Genomic DNA, 19,300 nt, shown 5'->3' with positions numbered 1-19,300 from the left:
ACACACACAGAGACACACACACACAGAGACACACACACACAGAGACACACACACACACAGAGACACACACACACACACACAGAGACACACACACACACACACACAGACACACAGACACACACACACAGAGACACACACACACACAGAGACACACACAGAGACACACACACACAGAGACACACACACACAGAGACACGCACACACCAGAGACACACACACACACACAGAGACACACAGAGACACACATACACACAGAGACACACACACACAGACACACACACACACACACAGAGACACACACAGAGAGACACACACACACAGAGACACACACACACAGAGACACACACACACACAGAGACACACACAGAGACACACACACACAGAGACACACACACACAGAGACACACACACACACACACACACAGAGACACACACAGAGACACACATACACACAGAGACACACACAGAGACACACACACACAGAGACACACACAGAGACACACACACACACAGAGACACACACAGAGACACACACACACAGACACACACACACACAGAGACACGCACACACACAGAGACACACACACACACAAGACACACACAGAGACACACATACACACAGAGACACACACACACAGACACACACACACACACAGAGACACACACAGAGAGACACACACACACAGAGACACACACACAGAGACACACACACACACAGAGACACACACAGAGACACACACACACACAGAGACACACACACACAGAGACACACACACACACACACACACAGAGACACACACAAGACACACATACACACAGAGACACACACAGAGACACACACACACAGAGACACACACAGAGACACACACAGACACACACACACACAGAGACACACACAGAGACACACACACACACAGAGACACACACACACAGAGACACACACACACACACACACAGAGACACACACAGAGACACACATACACACAGAGACACACACACACACACACAGAGACACACACACACACACCTACACACACACACACACACACACACAGAAACACACACACACAGAGACACACACACACACAGAGACACACACACACACACCTACACACACACACACAGAAACACACACACACACAGCAGTACACACACACACACAGAAACACACACACACTGCTGCTGCAGTTCTCTGTTGAGTTTCAGAACCAGTCTGAACATCAGACACCAGCTGAAGGTGAGGTTCTACTGGACCCGGTTCGGTGGTACCACCAGAACCACTGAAGGAAATGACCCCAAAACACTGAGGTCACTTCCTGCTTCACCAGATGGAAACAAGATGGAGGATTTCTCTTTAGTCTTTGGCTAAAGACCAGGATCCATTTCTGCTGCTAGCGCTAGGCTAGCATGTTTAGCTTTGGTTGGATTTACCCACAATGCCCTGCTGTAGTCCACTTTCTGCTTTTGAAGCGGTTTCTGGTCCGCTTGGAGTTCACACATGAAACCGAACCAGAGTTCACTTCAACCGAACCCAGACCGAGGTCTAGAGGACCAGAGGTCAGAGGTCGATTAGCACCTCTCCAACCGGACCGGCGTTTGTAGGTGAACGGACTGGAGTCGGATTTGAAGCGAAGTGAACCGGGCTGGGGGGAACCAACCCTCGGACAATTTCAGCCTAATAAAAATGAACGAGTTCATCTTCATTCAAAACGTTTCCCGGTACCACCTGGTCCAGTTCAGGCTCGCCTACAGAACTCAGAGGTAGGCCAACCAGAACCCACAGGAAGGTTCCTCGCCAAACGATGACACCGCAACAGAACCGCTGCCTCTTCATCAGAACCAGGTAAACTCAAAGGTCTCTTCATGAATATTTCATGCAGAACAAATATCAGAACCTTTTCCAGCGGGTCTCTGGAGCCCGGCAGCGGTTCTGTTTAATATTTAAACCTGCTGACTGCAGCAGCGTCTGCAGAGCCGGTTCTGCCCTCGGCTGTCAGTCACTGGACGGGTTGGGACAGGGGGGGCTTTCAGGGGTCAGAGGTGAACGGTGGCGTCGCCTCGGATCAGGCTGACGGGGGCAGCGGAGCAGAGAGAGCACGACGAAGAGCTGAGGGAGGCGAAGCAGAACCAGAGCAGAACCACAGGACGGAGAACGCTGGTTCTGATCCGCTCTGGGTCCAACAAGCCGAGTTCTACTGGACCTCAGACTGACCCGGAGCTCGCAGTCTGATCAGAGACAGCAGGAATCCCAACGTTCCCACCGGCGTCTGAAAGGTCAAAGAGCGTCTCTTTGTTCTGCACGGGCTTTTATTCTGAAAGGATCATTTACATACAAAAGGAGAATTCCCAAACACTGGAATTCCTGCCAACATTCCCAGCTCCTTACAACCAGAACCTGGGTCTACCAGAACCCAGAGTGACCAGAACCCAGAGTTACCAGAACCCGGTTCTGTCGGACCCGGACTGCAGCCGGCTGGATGCTCGGTCAGCTCTGTCCAGGTTTCTCGCTGACTCAGGCCTCTGTCTGTCTGTGAGAACTATGTGGTTTTTATTTCCCATCATGCACTGCAGCAGCCTGGAGAAAACTCTCACTGAACGTCTCTGTTCGCATGTTTACTGGAAGCCGACCCTGTTTGGACCTGCTGCAGGTGGTTGCTGAGCGGAGCCGGAACCGCCATCATGAAAACGGGTCAGAGCCCAGGAACGGTCCGGCCAGACCGATGGGCCACGAGGCCTGCTAGCCGACACGCAGACCTGCATGTTCAGGCAACTGCTGCATTTCCTGACATCACAACCTTCACAGGTCAGTCTGTGAAGGTCCAATCACAAGAACCTGCTTCAGTCCAAATACACTGAAGACTACACAGCGTTAGCATGCTAACACAATCCTAACATCAGTGGAACATGCTAACATTAACACGTCTAGTTCACTAAAAGAATAACAACAAACCAGAACCAGAACCAGTCCTGAATTAGCCAAAGAAAATAGCCAACAACACAGTTAGCATATTGACAAAGTATGGAAACGTTAGTACACACAAAAGAAAGTAGCATGCTAACATTGGCGTACTAATTTTAAGATGAAACGATCCTTGATGACAGTTAGCTGCAGCTAACTGCAGCTAACTGTAGCTAACTGTAGCTAACTGCAGCTAACTGCAGCTAGCCATCCATGGATTCAACATCCGTTAGACTGACGTGTGCTGAGTTTGTGACCATGCGCTCAATGGCCAGTGATGAAACACAACTATAATGATTGATGTTTTTTTTTTACATTTTCAGAATGTCAACAACAGTCTGCAGACTCCCACCTTGTTATGGAAACTCATATGGATCCAACACATTTAAGAGCCTCCTGATTACAGCCTGCAGTTTCCCTCAGGAAACACAAACATCGTTTCATGACTCATTCTAGGAGTTTAGGTCATCCAGAGCGACCTCTGTAGTTATGCTGCTACAGGCTCCGACAGCTGCAGGACAAACTGACCACTTTTTCATAGAAACGCCATGAACAGTCAACTGTTCAGCAGAGAAGTCAGTAAGGCCCAAACAATCCCAGAATGCAATGCAGTGTGCCATTTTCCTGGTGAAAGTATGAAAACAATGTTAATGTTAGTTGGAAAGGATAACACATGTAGCGTGTAACTAATATAGACAAGAAAGAAAGTCCACACAGTTGGCTAATGTTAGCATGAAGAGCTAGCATGCTATCACTAGCATGAAAAGCTCTGGAAATACTAGAATGTTGAACGAATCCACCAGGAATCCAGAGAGCTGCAGCTGTCCACTACAGAAAACCAGCAGAAAGTCTGGAAAACCAGTATGGAGGACCAGTCTGGAGGACCAGTAAAGAGGACCAGTCTGGAGGACCAGTCTGGAGGACCAGTAAGGAGGACCAGTCAGTTTTTAGTCCTACAGCAGGAACTGAAAACTGTCCAACTTCCTGTCCAATTAAAAGTCTCCAGCTGCTCCGCGGGAGCCATCTTGGGCTCCTTCCTGTTTAGTGACGAAACATTTCTGAGCAGCTGCTCCACAGAGCTTCGTGCCTCCACAGACAGAGCTAACAGAAGCTGTAATCTGGGTTCTTTCTGCCGGAACCGGACCGATCCGGACCTGCAGTGAGAGACGCTCGGATCGTTTCGAGGTTGCAGAGACACGTGAAACCTCCGACCGCTCTTCTCACATGGCGGCGTATCAGAGCAAATCAGACTCCCAAACCCGCCACGAACCAACGTTCCTCCTGAAGGAACATCATCCTCAGACTGAAACATCCTGGATCCGGGGTCAGAGGTCAACCAGAGGAGGAGTGGAAGCTGGAGTTTTGTGAAGCTCTTCAGCGTCTGATCTGTCTGAACTCGATGATTTCTGCTGTTTGCAGCCTGCAGAGCGTGACGGGCGAACAATGAGCTGATTTAAAGGGACGGTGCGTTCTGGCAGGTAAACAGCAGTGAGGTGCAGACAAGCAGCTGCAGGAACACCTTCTGCCAACCTAAACGACAACGTCCCACACTAACTGGGACGTGTGTCCAACCTGAAAGAGGTGAAGCTGTATGAAGGTCAAAGGTCAGGATGGAACCAGTAGTTCTTGTGTGGCAGAGGGGGTCTGGTACGTCCCCCAGTGGCGCACTGGTCTCTGTGGAGGGAGTTACTGGGGAGGATCCAGGTGGGCTCAGTCCGCTGGGCTGTGGTTGGTCCATCTGCACAGGTGGTGGACCGTCCACCGTCAAACCAGGTCTTCCGTCTGTCATCGATCAAATCCGTCAGACGCCGTGTTTAACTTTGACCTTGTCCACCAAAATCTGTTCACAGTGTGGAAAAATGAACGATCCAAGAGGAAACGCCGATGAGAAACAAACTCCAGAGACGGTAACGTCTGTTTCCAATCTGGAAACATCCAATAATGAAGAGAAAGTTGTTGAGTTTTTTCCTGTTTTATGTGAATTTAAAACTTTTTGAACAATTAATGATGGTTTTGTTGTAGCTATTATTGATTCTGTCAGATTTCTAGAATAGAATAGAAATTTATTCACAAAGGTGAAATTTTGGTTCCCTACAGCAAAGTGACAGGAAGTCAAAGCAAGTAGAGTCACACAAAGACAGAAGTCTCCATGTGGAGACATGGAGACATGGAGAGACATGTGGAGACATGGAGAGACATGTGGAGACGTGGAGATACATGTGGAGACTGGAGATATGTGGAGACATGGAGAGACGTGGAGAGACATGTGGAGACATGGAGAGACGTTTTTGGGTGTCAGCTGCTGGATCTCCTCCAGCGCTGCTTTGTGCACACAGGATGCAGAAGTTATTGAAAAGCAGTTTACAATAAAATGATTTCCAGGCAGATAAAATCACCAGTATCATCTGCATACTGCGAGACATTCAACAGAAAATGTCATTCAGAAGAAATGATCTGCTATTTTCTGCCTTCAGAGGGAATCATGCAGAACATGGACAGATTGTGAAGGTCCAAACCTCTGCGGCCCGGTTTGGTTCTACGAGCCGAGGATGTTTGTTTGGGTTCAACAAGGTAAACAGGAAGAGAGGAGAACCAATCAGCAGAGCTGATGTTTCACAAACAGCTAAACACGAAGCAGCTTCATTCTCCTACCGGACTCTGGTTCCGACTCGTCTCTCAGAACCCGGCTGATCCGGCGGGACAGCGTCGTGATGAAAGCTGCTGATGGACGGCGCTCTGCGCTCGGCGTCTGATCCGGCTTTCCTGAGCGGCGTTCTGTCCGAGCCGCCGGCGGCACCAGGTTCTGACATGGACCGGAAGAAGGGAATGATCCGGCGCAGGGATCCATGCTTGTCCGGATCCTGGTTCTGGTTCCGACGCCGGGGCAAAGTGCTGGTTTTGAGCAGGCCGAACAGCTGAGGGCGCTCCTGGTTCTGGTCTTCAGATGTTCTCCACTGGTATCGGTCCAATGGCTGCTCAGAACCGAGCTCAGGCTCAAACGCCCTCCAGGGTTTCCTGTAGAGGTGCCGGCGGTTCGGACCGGGCTGAACCGGGCCCTCGAGGCCCTCAGGGTGACTTCCACTCCCACTCATGGTCCAGACCTGACGGGCTCGGTTCACGGCGCAGCGACTCCGCCGGTTCTACAGCCGGGTTCTGGATGGGTCATAATTCCAACCCGACAGCAGGGTTCTGGTTCTGGTCGACGCCGCTGGGGCCCTCAGGTCGTCGTCATGCTGCCGTTTCTCAACAGGCAGCGAACGTCTTCCTGGGAGGAAGTCAGTCAGAGGAAGAGCCAGCCTCAGCCAATCAGATGGCAGCAGGCTGTAAACCAGCAGGCTGCGGTTTCCTGTCTGAAGAACATCGTGTTTATGGCTCCGCACCCGGATCAGAACCGCTCAGGCTCTAAACCCAGTTCACTCCAGGGTCCAGAGTCTCCTGGTTCTGGTCCACAAAGTCCGGAACCAATGAAGAGCAGGACTTCCACAGGAAACCACAACCCAGCGTGCTTCTACCTCAGCAGCGATGGTTTCGTCACACCACAACGTCTCCACTGATCTGCTGTGTGTGTGTGTGTGTGTGTGTGTGTGTGTGTGTGTGTGTGTGTGTGTGTAGGTGTGTGTGTGTGTATGTGTGTGTGTGTGTAGGTGTGTGTGTGTAGGTGTGTGATGTGTGTGTATGTGTGTGTGTAGTGTGTGTGTGTGTGTATGTGTGTGTAGGTGTGTGTGTAGGTGTGTGTGTGAGTGTGTGTGTGTGTGTAGGTGTGTGTGTGTATGTGTGTGTGTAGGTGTGTGTGTAGGTGTGTGTGTATGTGTGTGTGTGTAGGTGTGTGTGTATGTGTGTGTATGTGTAGGTGTGTGTGTGTGTGTGTAGGTGTGTGAGTGTGTGTGTGAGTGTGTGTGTGTGTGAGTGTGTGTGTATGTGTGTGTGTGTAGGTGTGTGTGTGTAGGTGTGTGAGTGTGTGTGTATGTGTGTGTGTATGTGTGAGTGTGTGTGTAGGTGTGTGTGTGTGTGTGTGTGTGAGTGTGTAGGTGTGTGTGTGTGTGTGTGTATGTGTGAGTGTGTGTGTGTAGGTGTGTGTGTGTGTAGGTGTGTGTGTGTGTGTGTGTAGGTATGTGTGTGTGTGTGTGTCTGTGTGTGTGTGTGTGTGTGTGTGTGTGTGTGTGTGTGTGTGTGTGTGTGTGTGAGATTATTAATAAAACAGGAACCGAGAGCCGACACACATCTGATAACTTTCCTTATTTACACATGTATCCTCTCAGTCCCTCTGCTTCTCCAGAAGCTTTTCTTGAAATGAAAGTGGATTTAGAAACCGACTCCAGATCAGCTCAGCAGACCTCCTGACACCGAGGAGTTGACCGGAGAGATAAAACCCCGGCTGGCCCAGAGGCGTTCCCAGGGTCTCCGTCCAAGAAGGTCTTCGTCCAGCAGGGGTCTCCGTCCAGCAGGGTCTCTGTCCAACAGGGTCTCCGTCCAGCAGGGTCTCTGTCCAACAGGGTCTCTGTCCAGCAGGGTCTTCGTCCAACAGGGTCTCTGTCCAACAGGGTCTCCGTCCAACAGGGTCTCCGTCCAACAGGGTCTCCGTCCAGCAGGGTCTTCGTCCAACAGGGTCTGTCCAACAGGGTCTCCGTCCAACAGGGTCTCCGTCCAGCAGGGTCTCCGTCCAACAGGGTCTCTGTCCAACAGGGTCTCCGTCCAGCAGGGTCTTCGTCCAACAGGGTCTCTGTCCAACAGGGTCTCCGTCCAACAGGGTCTCTGTCCAACAGGGTCTCCGTCCAACAGGGTCTCTGTCCAGCAGGGTCTTCGTCCAACAGGGTCTCTGTCCAACAGGGTCTCCGTCCAACAGGCCGTCCAGCAGGGTCTCCGTCCAACAGGGTCTCTGTCCAAAAGGGTCTCCGTCCAACAGGGTCTCTGTCCAAAAGGGTCTCCGTCCAGCAGGGTCTCTGTCCAACAGGGTCTCCGTCCAGCAGGGTCTCCGTCCAACAGGGTCTCCGTCCAGCAGGGTCTCCGTCCAACAGGGTCTCCGTCCAGCAGGGTCTCCGTCCAACAGGGTCTCTGTCCAAAAGGGTCTCCGTCCAACAGGGTCTCTGTCCAACAGGGTCCTCCTGACCAGATCAACGTCCTGCTTCACTGTGGATCCAAAGGTCAACTGGACTAACTGGACCATCATTCCCTCTGGATGCCGACTCTCAACTCTTTGGTAGTTATTATGATGCGTAACCGAGGTAACAAGGTATTGCTTTTACAACTGGGTCCAGTTTCTATCAGCATCTCAGAAGCTTAAATAATTACTGACCTTTGACCCCAAGTTCCAGAGGAATTCAAAAGGACGCAGAGAGAGAAGGAGGAAGATGAACTCCTCAGAGCGAATCCCCAACTCCAGCATCTCTGTGCCTGAAATCTCTGCTTTCTAACAGCAGCGCAGAGTCTGAGCTGTTAGTCATGCAACAGTCTTCAGTCAGAGGCCTCTTCAAATTCACTACGATACTGACTGCTACGTGAGCCTTCCTGCCCACAGCATCACCATCCACAGCAACTCTTTGAACTCTTTCTGATTGGGATAAATAAATTCTTCACATCAACATCATGATGGTTTTTAAAGGTTGAACAGATGTTCTGAAATATTTGAGGAGAAGAAGGAGCTCTCCAGAGAACCAGACCTGGGTGTCCCAGTGTCCCTCCAGGTGACCCTCCAGGTGACCCAGTTGTCCCTCCAGGTGTCCCAGTTGACCCTCCAGGTGACCCAGTTGACCCTCCAGGTGACCCAGTTGACCCTCCAGGTGACCCAGTTGACCCTCCAGGTGACCCAGTTGACCCTCCAGTTGTCCCAGTTGTCCCTCCAGGTGACCCTCCAGTTTGTCCCAGTGTCCCTCCAGGTGACCCTCCAGGTGTCCCAGTTGTCCCTCCAGGTGTCCCAGTTGTCCCTCCAGGTGACCCTCCAGTTGTCCCAGTGTCCCTCCAGGTGTCCCAGTTGTCCCTCCAGGTGACCCTCCAGGTGTCCCAGTTGTCCCTCCAGGTGACCCTCCAGGTGTCCCAGTTGTCCCTCCAGGTGTCTGTGGGGCTGGAACAGGTGGAGCTGTGAAACGCTCTCTGCTCAGACCCACATTCGGAGCTGATGGGATCAGGAAGCGGCGGGTGTCCTGGCCGGCGCCGCTGCATCTGGGTCAGCGCTAAGACCCGGTGAGGATAATCCCAAGAATCCGAACCAGAGCCAAGTCATCCAGGCGCCGCTGCCCAGGAGGAGCTCAGGGAGTCGGAGGATCAGGATGTTTATCCGCTTCGTCCAACACCTGGAAAATCAGCTGATAAATGATTCATCGGAACGCCGGGAAGCAGAAGAAGTCGCCGTCACGTCCAACATCTTTTATTAATGCTCCACCCTAAAGACGGAGGCAGAACCTCCTCCAACCAGCAGCTCCAACTGGTTTCATCTGACGGGAACTGGAGCCACTGGGAACAGAAATCAGGCCCAGAGGAGGAGATTCACACCTGCAGCCTCACCTGGGAACGAACTGGGAACACTGCCCCTCCCCCACTCGCTGCTGCACACTGCCAGCCAGGTGGCTGAAAGGAGACTCAAACATCTTTGTCAGACTTCAGAAAAGTTCAGTTCAGCTTTTTGGAAACATTTTCCCACCTCCACAAACTAAGAGCGCCCCCTATGGCTCCAGTCAGACTAAATATTTCTACTAAAACTCTAAAGCTGTTTTTTTACTTTTACTGCAGATCACGGATCAGAACCAGAAGACCCGGTTTTCTGGTTCTGATCCATTCAGGGTTAGGGTTAGGGTATGGTTAGGGTTAGACACAAAACCTGGACGACAGCAACTCAGAGGGAGGATCAACGTCCCGTTTCATCCAGACACAACAAGAAAACCCGACCCGGACCGCCGGGCCGGACCGCCAACCCGGACCCGGACCTAACCCTAACCCGGACCTAACCCTAACCCTAACCCCTGGAGTGTGAAAACGTCAGAAATATTCCCATGAACTTCATGATTTCTGCTGGTTTAAAGCCTGTGAATGTGAGCTGGCAGCAGGAAGAGCTGGACAGAAATGATGTCACTTCCTGGAAACGGAGTACAAACACCAGTGAGTCAGACTGGACCAGTAACTCCGTCTGAACTTCTGTCTTACTGGAAATATAAACCTCATGGGAACAGCAGCGAGTTCACCTGCTGGTTCAACTATAACTCCTGTTTATTCTGCAGGTTCTGGTTCCTGTTCTGACCCGACCCGACTCGACCCGCGCTCTGATTACATCAGCACCCAGACACCCCCAGGCCTGACCTACGACTGGAATCCCATCCCTTTCCTGGCCGGAAGCCAAACATTCCAGCCCGTAAAAATCACCGGGTCCCGGAACCGGGCCAAGAACCGGGTCGGAGAGGAAGGCAGGGGAGGGAAACCTGGCCGAGAGGAGGAGAAACATACCAAACATTCCAGACACAAAACCTGGACGACAGCAACTCAGAGGGAGGATCAACGTCCCGTTTCATCCAGACACAACAGGAAAACCCGACCCGGACCGCCGGGCCGGACCGACCCGGACCCGGACCGACCCGGACCCAGACCGACCCAGACCCGGACCGACCTGGACCGCCGGGCCGGACCGACCCGGACCCGGACCGACCTGGACCGCCGGGCCGGACCGACCTGGACCGCCGGGCCGGACCGACCCGGACCGCCAACCCGGACCCGGACCGACCCGGACCCAGACCGACCCGGACCCGGACCGACCCGGACCCAGACCGACCCAGACCCGGACCGACCTGGACCGCCGGGCCGGACCGACCCGGACCCGGACCGACCCGGACCCAGACCGACCCGGACCCGGACCGACCTGGACCGCCGGGCCGGACCGACCTGGACCGCCGGGCCGGACCGACCCGGACCGCCAACCCGGACCCGGACCGACCCGGACCCAGACCGACCAGGACCCAGACCGACCCGGACCGACCTGGACCCAGACCGACCCAGACCGACCCAGACCGACCCGGACCCGGACAGTGCTCAGCAAACACATTTCAGTCTAGAAAATGTGACAAACTGAAGCTGGGAAATGTTTTTGTTCAAACATAAAAACCGATGAATAAATCCTGACATTCAGGAACTCTTTAAATTCCTTCAAATATCTCTGATTTCACTTCTATTGGGTTTCCAGAACTTTCAGGTAAGAAAGAGTCAGAGCTGATTGTCAGCGCTAAGCCCCGCCTCCTGGCTCTGACGGGCGGTTTCTCCAGCTCAGACGATGCATCATAAACTGTAACGTCGTGGAAACGGATTGAACTGATGCACAAAAACAAGGTTAGTAAAAATTTGCTCTGCAGTTTTAACGCAGCCGGGTCCGGGACGGTTCTGATCCGGTCTCTGCAGCTCGATGAGGTAATGTTCCCGGTCCAGCAGCTGCCTCACCTCACAGTCACTTCCTGTTTTAGTCACTGTCTGATGATGTCATGGATTAGGTCATCAGGCTGGTGGAAACCCGGTTCTGGTTCTGGTTCTGATCTGAGGCCAGCAGGGAGGAAACTTCAGTAGGAAACTGGTTCGACTTTTAGGAACTTTTAGGATTTGAAGCTGGACCTGTTTCGGATCTGTTCGGGGTCAAAGGTCAGAGGTCAGATCCAGAAGGAGGAAGCTGTCAGAGCAGAACGTAAAGAGGAACAAACCTGCTTCAGTTCCTCTGCAGAACACAGAGCAGGACCCTACAGTAATCACATTACTTCCTGTCAGGCCACCCTACAGTAATCACATTACTTCCTGTCCGGCCACCCTACAGTAATCACATTACTTCCTGTCAGGCCACCCTACAGTAATCACATTACTTCCTGTCAGGCCACCCTACAGTAATCACATTACTTCCTGTCCGGCCACCCTACAGTAATCACATTACTTCCTGTCCGCTCAGGAATGTAAACAAAAACTTGGATTCCTTCAATCAGCTGCATGGAGGAAACAGGAAAACTGCTGCTGGTTCTTCCACCCAGCAGAACCGACCCGGTTCTGTTCAGGGGACAAACAGGAAGTTGTCCTTCCTGACATGGGTTTACAGATTCCTGAGGAAGCCGCTGCTCCTCTCGGCTGAAGAGATCTGGAACAAAACTTCCAGATCTCCAATATATAGGAATAATTCAACTGGAGCAAATGAAACTGCAGGTCAGTGAAAATAAATGACGACTCGGATGTTTCAAAGTCATTAAAGCAGAACTTTCAGCTCTTCAAAGCTGATTTGAAGTTGCATCGTTTTCAGAGAATAAATGATCTCCAAATGTGATTTTGACTTGTCATAATAATCACATCATGTTTGTGCAGCAGCAGGAAGTTCTGACCTAAATAAATGTCATCATTGCTGCTCAGTTTCTGTCTCTAAACTGGTTTTTATTATCACATGAAGATGATTTGATGCTCAAACTGCCTGCCGTAGCCTGCTGGTTTAAAAAGGACGTTGATCCGATACCAGAACCGGGACCAGACCTGATCCCAGGAACCAGAACCAGAAGTCCAGCAGTGTTCTGGACGGTTCTGTTCTGCAGAGGCGGTCCGGTTGGGTTTTTCCACTCCGGGTCCAGAAATAGAACCGGACTTATTTTGGGCCGGCGCTGTTTGTCCAGAGAGGAAATCCTGGCCTCCCCCCGCCGGGCCGAGCCTGGCCGGGCCGGGCCGGCCGGGAGGAAATGGAAAGTTCCTCCCGGCCCGGATCCATTGTCCTGCAGAACCTGCAGACTGACAGGACAGATAGGTCGTCTGGGTCCAAACCCAAACAGCATGGTTCTGGTTCTGGTCCCTACCAGTCAGGACCAAAGGAACCAGAGTCAGAACCAGACTGGACCATTCTACTAGGATCAGAACTGGTGGTGGAGATCCCAAACCGGGTCGAAACCGGGTCACTGCATGTTAAATGGTCCGGTTCTGGTTCTGGACCAGGCTGAGGCTGAAGGGTTAACTGACACCTGACCAATAAAACTGAGGAGAACCGGGCAGAACCGGGCCTGGAACCATGAAGAAGGTTTTATCTTGACCCAAACAGAAACGATCCGAGACAAACCCAGAACCAGAACGTCCTACAGAGAGGCTGACCCTGAAGGCAGCACGGCACGGTCCAGCAGGGAGGATCCGGTACCAGCGCCAGAGTCCAGCTGGGTGAGATCAGCTGACAGAACCGGCTGCTGACATCACAACCCGAGATGGTTCTGGTGATGCGTTCAGGAACTGTGGGATAAAACCCTGCTGCTGGTCAACATGCTGTCTGAGGCTGGAAGCTCCTGTTTCCTGTGGGCAGTGAATGCATCACTGTCAGCAGAACCAGCAGTGAGGCGTTCAGGTGACTCACAATGCCGTCAGACTTCTGGGTCACGTTGCTGAGCTTTGGTCAGAACCAGACCCGGTTCTGAAACTTGGTTCCAGGTCACTGGTGACATCACAGGTCACAGGTCACATGATCTGCGTGTCAGCCGCCTCCAGGTTCTGTCCAGGTCCGGTTTGGGCTTCCTGTCAGAACCGACCTCCAGCGCCTGCGGCTGATTTACTTTTGAACACCATGGATGACCTCTGACCTCCACCTGGAGTCGGTTGTCATGACAACATCAGATTTTTCACCTCAATCTGAAGAACCGGGTCGAGTTCAACCCACAAGGTTCTGAAAGCTTCTGGGCCGAACAGAAAGGTTCTGGAGGTCAACGCCTGACCCGGTTCTCAGTCTGACCCAAACTGCTCCAACAGAACCTGAACACTGGTTCTGACCCGAAAACTCCTTCATCTTTACAGGGAAAACCCAACAGGTTCTGGTTCTGTTCTGGCTGAGAAACCTTCAGGACGGTTCGGAGAAGTTCGGCCTCAGAAACTGACCCTGGCTCGGGACCAACTGGGTCTATTTTAGAGAACCGGTTCAGGGTCAAACCTCCATGGAGTCCAGCTGCTGCGGTTCTGCCCTCCTGGACCGGACCGGTTCTGCTTACCGTAAACCCGGAGCCATCCCTGCTGCTGGGACACGGAGTCGCCCAGGATCCGGTCCACCAGCGGATCCAGGAGACCCAGTCTGCCCTGGAGGGGGTCCCGGTCCGCCGGTACCGGTCAGGCTCCATGTCCGCCGAGGAACCTCGCTGGCCGGGGGGAGAGGCTCCGGAGGGGCGCGTCAAGCCGGGAGGAGAGTGTGAAAGTGGCTAAGTGAGAGGGAGATCCCGCATGGAGGCTGCGGGGCTCTGGCCGCCCCGCTGCGCCCCGCTGCGCCCCGCAGGCCGCTAGCTGCTCCCGCTGCCGCCGGCGGCGCTCCGGCTGCCCCCCCGGTCCTGCCTCATGGCTCCGGTTCTGGGGAAAAACGGTCCAAACTTCAACCAAAGCTCCAGAAACAGGAAGCCGGGAACCCCTCTGTCCTTCCCGCTGAATTTCTCCCCTCAGTCCGGCAGGCGGAGCGCAGAAAGCGGCTGGAAGTCCCGGATCCGGGCGGAGGACGGAGAGTCCCGGCGGGCTGGAGGTCTGCGCTGCCTGCCGCTGCTGCGCGGGGCCGCGCGGGGCTGTGCGGGGCCGCGCTGCGCTGCGCGGTGCCAGACCCGCGGGAGCGCGGGAAGATCCGGGCCAGGCTCCGAGTCCGACCAGAACCAGAGGAGTCAGATGGTTCTGATGGTTCTGAGTGGAACCGGGTTCTGCTTCACCCGGGACTCTGCGTTGTGTAGATGTTTTTAATGAAGACCAGGAGGTTTATTTATTTCCTGAATGAGAACCAAATCGGGATGGAATCAGAGCAACGGCTCAGCTTCCCTCACAGCGTCATGTTAGCTTTAGCTTAGCACGGAAAGTGTTTTACAATATTAACAAAATTGGTGCCAGGCGCACAAATCGTAAATAGTCGTCACACTATTGGTGTAAGTTATTAAAAATGATATTTTATGTGTTTCTAACACTTTTCCGTGCTGAGGAATGAAAACTCAGTGCAGCTTCCATAGAATGATTACAGCACATATAACCGCCACACAGAGAGGGGGCGCTGTTTCCCATTACACTGATAATATAAAGCAAGTGGGATTCTACAACATAAACTCTTACATGAGGTTCTGTTGGTTCTGCTTGGTTCTGTTTGGTTCTGCATGTTCTGCTTGGTTCTGCTTGGTTCTGCTTGGTTCTGTTTGGTTCAGTGGTTCTGCTTGGTTCTGCTTGGTTTTGGTTCTGCTTGGTTCTGTTTGGTTCTGCTTGGTCTGTGTTTGGTTCTGCTGGTTCTGCTTGGTTTGTTTGGTTCTGTTTGGTTCTGTTTGGTTCTGCTTGGTTCTGTTTGGTTCTGCTTGGTTCTGTTTGGTTCTGCTTGGTTCTGCTTGGTTCTGTTTGGTTCTGCTTGGTTTGGTTCTGCTTGGTTGCTTGGTTCTGTTTGGTACATGTTGCTTGGTTATGTTTGGTCAGTTTGGTTTGTTTGGTTCTGCTTGGTTCTGCTTGGTTCTGTTTGGTTCTGTTTGGTTCTGTTTGGTTTGGTTCTGTTTGGTTTGCTTGTTTGCTTGGTTCTGTTTGGTTCTGCTTGTGTTGGTTCTGCTTGGTTCTGTTTGGTTCTGCTTGTTCTGCTTGGTTCTGTTTGGTTCTGCTTGGTTCTGTTTGGTTCTGCTTGGTTCTGCTTGGTTCTGTTTGGTTCTGTTTGGTTCTGCTTGGTTCTGTTTGGTTCTACATGTTCTGCTTGGTTCTGTTTGGTTCTGCTTGGTTCTGCTTCGTTCTGTTTGGTTCTGCTTGGTTCTGTTTGGTTCTGCTTGGTTCTGCTTGGTTCTGTTTGGTTCTGCTTGGTTCTGTTTGGTTCTGCGTGGTTCTGTTTGGTTCTGCTTGGTTCTGTTTGGTTCTGCGTGGTTCTGTTTGGTTCTGCGTGGTTCTGTTGGTTCTGTTTGGTTCTGCTTGGTTCTGTTTGGTTCTGCGTGGTTCTGTTTGGTTCTGCGTGGTTCTGTTTGGTTCTGCTTGGTTCTGTTTGGTTCTGCGTGGTTCTGTTTGGTTCTGCGTGGTTCTGTTTGTTCTGCTTGGTTCTGTTTGGTTCTGCGTGGTTCTGTTTGGTTCTGCTTGGTTCTGTTTGGTTCTGCGTGGTTCTGTTTGGTTCTGCGTGGTTCTGTTTGGTTCTGCGTGGTTCTGTTTGGTTCTGCTTGGTTCTGTTTGGTTCTGCGTGGTTCTGTTTGGTTCTGCTGGTTCTGATTGGTTCTGCTGGGTTCTGTTTGGTTCTGTTGGTTCTGCTGTTTGGTTTGCTTGGTTCTGCTTGGTTCTGTTTGGTTCTGCTTGGTTCTGATTGGTTCTGCTTGGTCTGTTTGGTTCTGTTTGGTTCTGCTTGGTTCTGTTTGGTTCTGCTTGGTTCTGCTTGGTTCTGTTTGGTTCTGCTTGGTTCTGTTTGGTTCTGCGTGGTTCTGTTTGGTTCTGCTTGGTTCTGTTGGTTCTGCTTGGTTCTGTTTGGTTCTGGGTGGTTCTGTTTGGTTCTGCGTGGTTCTGTTTGGTTCTGCTTGGTTCTGTTTGGTTCTGCGTGGTTCTGTTTGGTTCTGCGTGGTTCTGTTTGGTTCTGCTTGGTTCTGTTTGGTTCTGCTTGGTTCTGCTTGGTTCTGTTTGGTTCTGCGTGGTTCTGTTTGGTTCTGCGTGGTTTGGTTCTGTGGTTCTGTTTGGTTCTGCTTGGTTCTGTTTGGTTCTGCGTGGTTCTGTTTGGTTCTGTTTGGTTCTGCTTGGTTCTGCTTGGTTCTGCGTGGTTCTGTTTGGTTCTGCTTGGTTCTGTTTGGTTCTGCTTGGTTCTGTTGGTTCTGTTTGGTTCTGTTTGGTTCTGTTTGGGTTTGTTGCTTGGTTCTGCATGGTTCTGTTTGGTTCTGCTTGGTTGTTTGGTTTGTTTGTTTTTCTGCGTGGTTCTGTTTGGTTCTGTTTGGTTCTGTTGGTTCTGTTTGGATCTGCATGTTCTGCTTGGTTCTGCGTGGTTCTGTTTGGTTCTGCTTGGTTCTGTTTGGTTCTGTTTGGTTCTGCTTGGTTCTGCGTGGTTCTGTTGGTTGTTTGGTTCTGTTTGGTTCTGCATGGTTCTGTTTGGTTCTGCTTGGTTCTGTTTGGTTCTGCATGGTTCTGTTTGGTTCTGCTTGGTTCTGTTTGGTTCTGCGTGGTTCTGTTTGGTTCTTGGTTCTGTTTGGTTCTGCTTGGTTCTGTTTGGTTCTGTTTGTCTGTTGGTTCTGCGTGGTTCTGTTTGGTTCTGTTTGGTTCTGTTTGGTTCTGCTTGGTTCTGTTTGGATCTGCATGTTCTGCTTGGTTCTGCGTGGTTCTGTTTGGTTCTGCTTGGTTCTGTTTGGTTCTGCTTGGTTCTGTTTGGTTCTGTTTGGTTCTGTTTGGTTCTGCGTGGTTCTGTTTGGTTCTGTGGTTCTGTTTGGTTCTGCTTGGTTCTGTTTGGTTCTGTTTGGTTCTGCTTGGTTCTGCGTGGTTCTGTTTGGTTCTGCTTGGTTCTGTTTGGTTCTGCGTGGTTCTGTTTGGTTCTGCGTGGTTCTGTTTGGTTTTGGTTCTGTTTGGTTCTGCGTGGTTCTGCTTGGTTCTGTTTGGTTCTGCTTGGTTCTGTTTGGTTCTGTTGGTTCTGTTTGGTTCTGCGTGGTTCTGTTTGGTTCTGTTTGGTTCTGCTTGGTTCTGTTTGGATCTGCATGTTCTGCTTGGTTCTGCGTGGTTCTGTTTGGTTCTGTTTGGTTCTGTTTGGTTCTGCTTGGTTCTGTTTGGTTCTGCTTGGTTCTGTTGGTTCTGCGTGGTTCTGTTTGGTTCTGCTTGGTTCTGTTTGGTTCTGTTTGGTTCTGCTTGGTTCTGCGTGGTTCTGTTTGGTTCTGTTTGGTTCTGTTTGGTTCTGCATGGTTCTGTTTGGTTCTGCTTGGTTCTGTTTGGTTCTGCGTGGTTCTGTTTGGTTCTGCGTGGTTCTGTTTGGTTCTGTTTGGTTCTGCTTGGTTCTGTTTGGTTCTGCGTGGTTCTGTTTGGTTCTGCTTGGTTCTGTTTGGTTCTGCGTGGTTCTGTTTGTTCTGTTTGGTTCTGCTTGGTTCTGTTTGGATCTGCATGTTCTGCTTGGTTCTGCGTCTGTTTGGTTCTGCTTGGTTCTGTTTGGTTCTGCTTGGTTCTGTTTGGTTCTGTTTGGTTGTTTGGTTCTGCTTGGTTCTGCTTGGTTCTGTTTGGATCTGCATGTTGCTTGGTTCTGCGTGGTTCTGTTTGGTTCTGTTTGGTTCTGTTTGGTTCTGCTTGGTTCTGTTTGGTTCTGCGTGGTTCTGTTTGGTTCTGCTTGGTTCTGTTTGGTCTGTTTGGTTCTGCTTGGTTGCGTGGTTCTGTTTGGTTCTGTTTGGTTGTTTGGTCTGCATGGTTCTGTTTGGTTCTGCTTGGTTCTGTTTGGTTCTGCGTGGTTCTGTTTGGTTCTGTGGTTCTGTTTGGTTCTGTTGGTTCTGTTTGGTTCTGTTTGGTTCTGCATGGTTCTGTTTGGTTCTGCTTGGTTCTGTTTGGTTCTGCGTGGTTCTGTTTGGTTCTGCGTGGTTCTGTTTGGTTCTGTTTGGTTCTGCTTGGTTCTGTTTGGTTCTGCTTGGTTCTGTTTGGTTCTGCTTGGTTCTGTTTGGTTCTGCGTGGTTCTGTTTGGTTCTGCTTGGTTCCCCAGGGTCATCAGTTCACCTGTCGTCTCTCACCGGGTCTTTCACGACTCAGGAAGAGTCGGATCATGGTTCTGTTTCTGGTCCACAGTTCGTCCAGATTTAGGTATTTCTTATTCATCTTGTCTTTTTGTCTTGATCAGCAGATTTGTCTCATTTTGGACCTTTTCATGTGTGAGGAGTTGATGTCCACGTTGACCCAGTCTCTGGTTCTGACTCAGCCTGTGGTTCTGACCCGGTTTCGGGTTGAGCAGGTCCAGCTCCATCGGAACCTGACTGGTGTAGTGCAGGCAGCGCTCTGCCTCCCCCTGCTGGTCCCTGTTGGTACTGCTGTATTCTTTAAATTTCATAAAAGTTTCCAGTTCTTCTGAACTCTGAGGAAGAACCGTTCAGATGAATAATTCGGTTCAGTCAATGTGAACTGAAATCTGAACCTGTTCTATTGAGGAATCAGTTCTCTTGTTCATAGTTTGCCCAACAGGGGGCGGCAAAGCCCCAGCAAACTGGAGGCTCCAACATGCAGGACAAGGAAGAAATCTAAAGGCTGCAGTTTGAGAACATTATTACCTCAAGAGATGATTGGTTTGGTGACGTCATGGAGGACAATCTGTCCGTCCAAGTCAACTTTATTATCCCCAGAGGGCGATTTGTTGTGCAGACAGTCTGTCTGATCTCATCTGGTCTGCAGAGTCTAGACTGCTTTCAGTTCAGATCTGGCTTTGAAGTGTCCAATTGATCAGGATGAAGCCACTGAGCTGACAGCAGTGAA

At 51.3% G+C, this 19,300-nt stretch overlaps 1 protein-coding gene across 1 annotated transcript in view; it reads right to left on the bottom strand.

The window, feature by feature from the left end:
- The window catches only part of LOC129351694 (ras GTPase-activating protein nGAP-like), a 35,888-nt gene extending 29,757 nt beyond the window's left edge, over positions 1–6,131 (bottom strand). Inside the window, 2 exon segments of the mRNA XM_055020627.1 lie at positions 5,612–5,675; positions 5,677–6,131. Of these exon segments, the coding sequence (XP_054876602.1) occupies positions 5,612–5,675; positions 5,677–6,051 (439 nt within the window). The 5' untranslated portion in view covers positions 6,052–6,131.
- Positions 6,132–19,300: the final 13,169 nt, after the last annotated feature.

This window comes from Poeciliopsis prolifica, unplaced genomic scaffold (genome assembly GCF_027474105.1).
Source record: "Poeciliopsis prolifica strain line A6 unplaced genomic scaffold, Auburn_PproV2 SCAFFOLD069, whole genome shotgun sequence".
Classification (NCBI taxonomy): Eukaryota; Metazoa; Chordata; class Actinopteri; order Cyprinodontiformes; family Poeciliidae; genus Poeciliopsis; species Poeciliopsis prolifica.
This window is presented reverse-complemented; position numbering and strand designations above follow the sequence as displayed.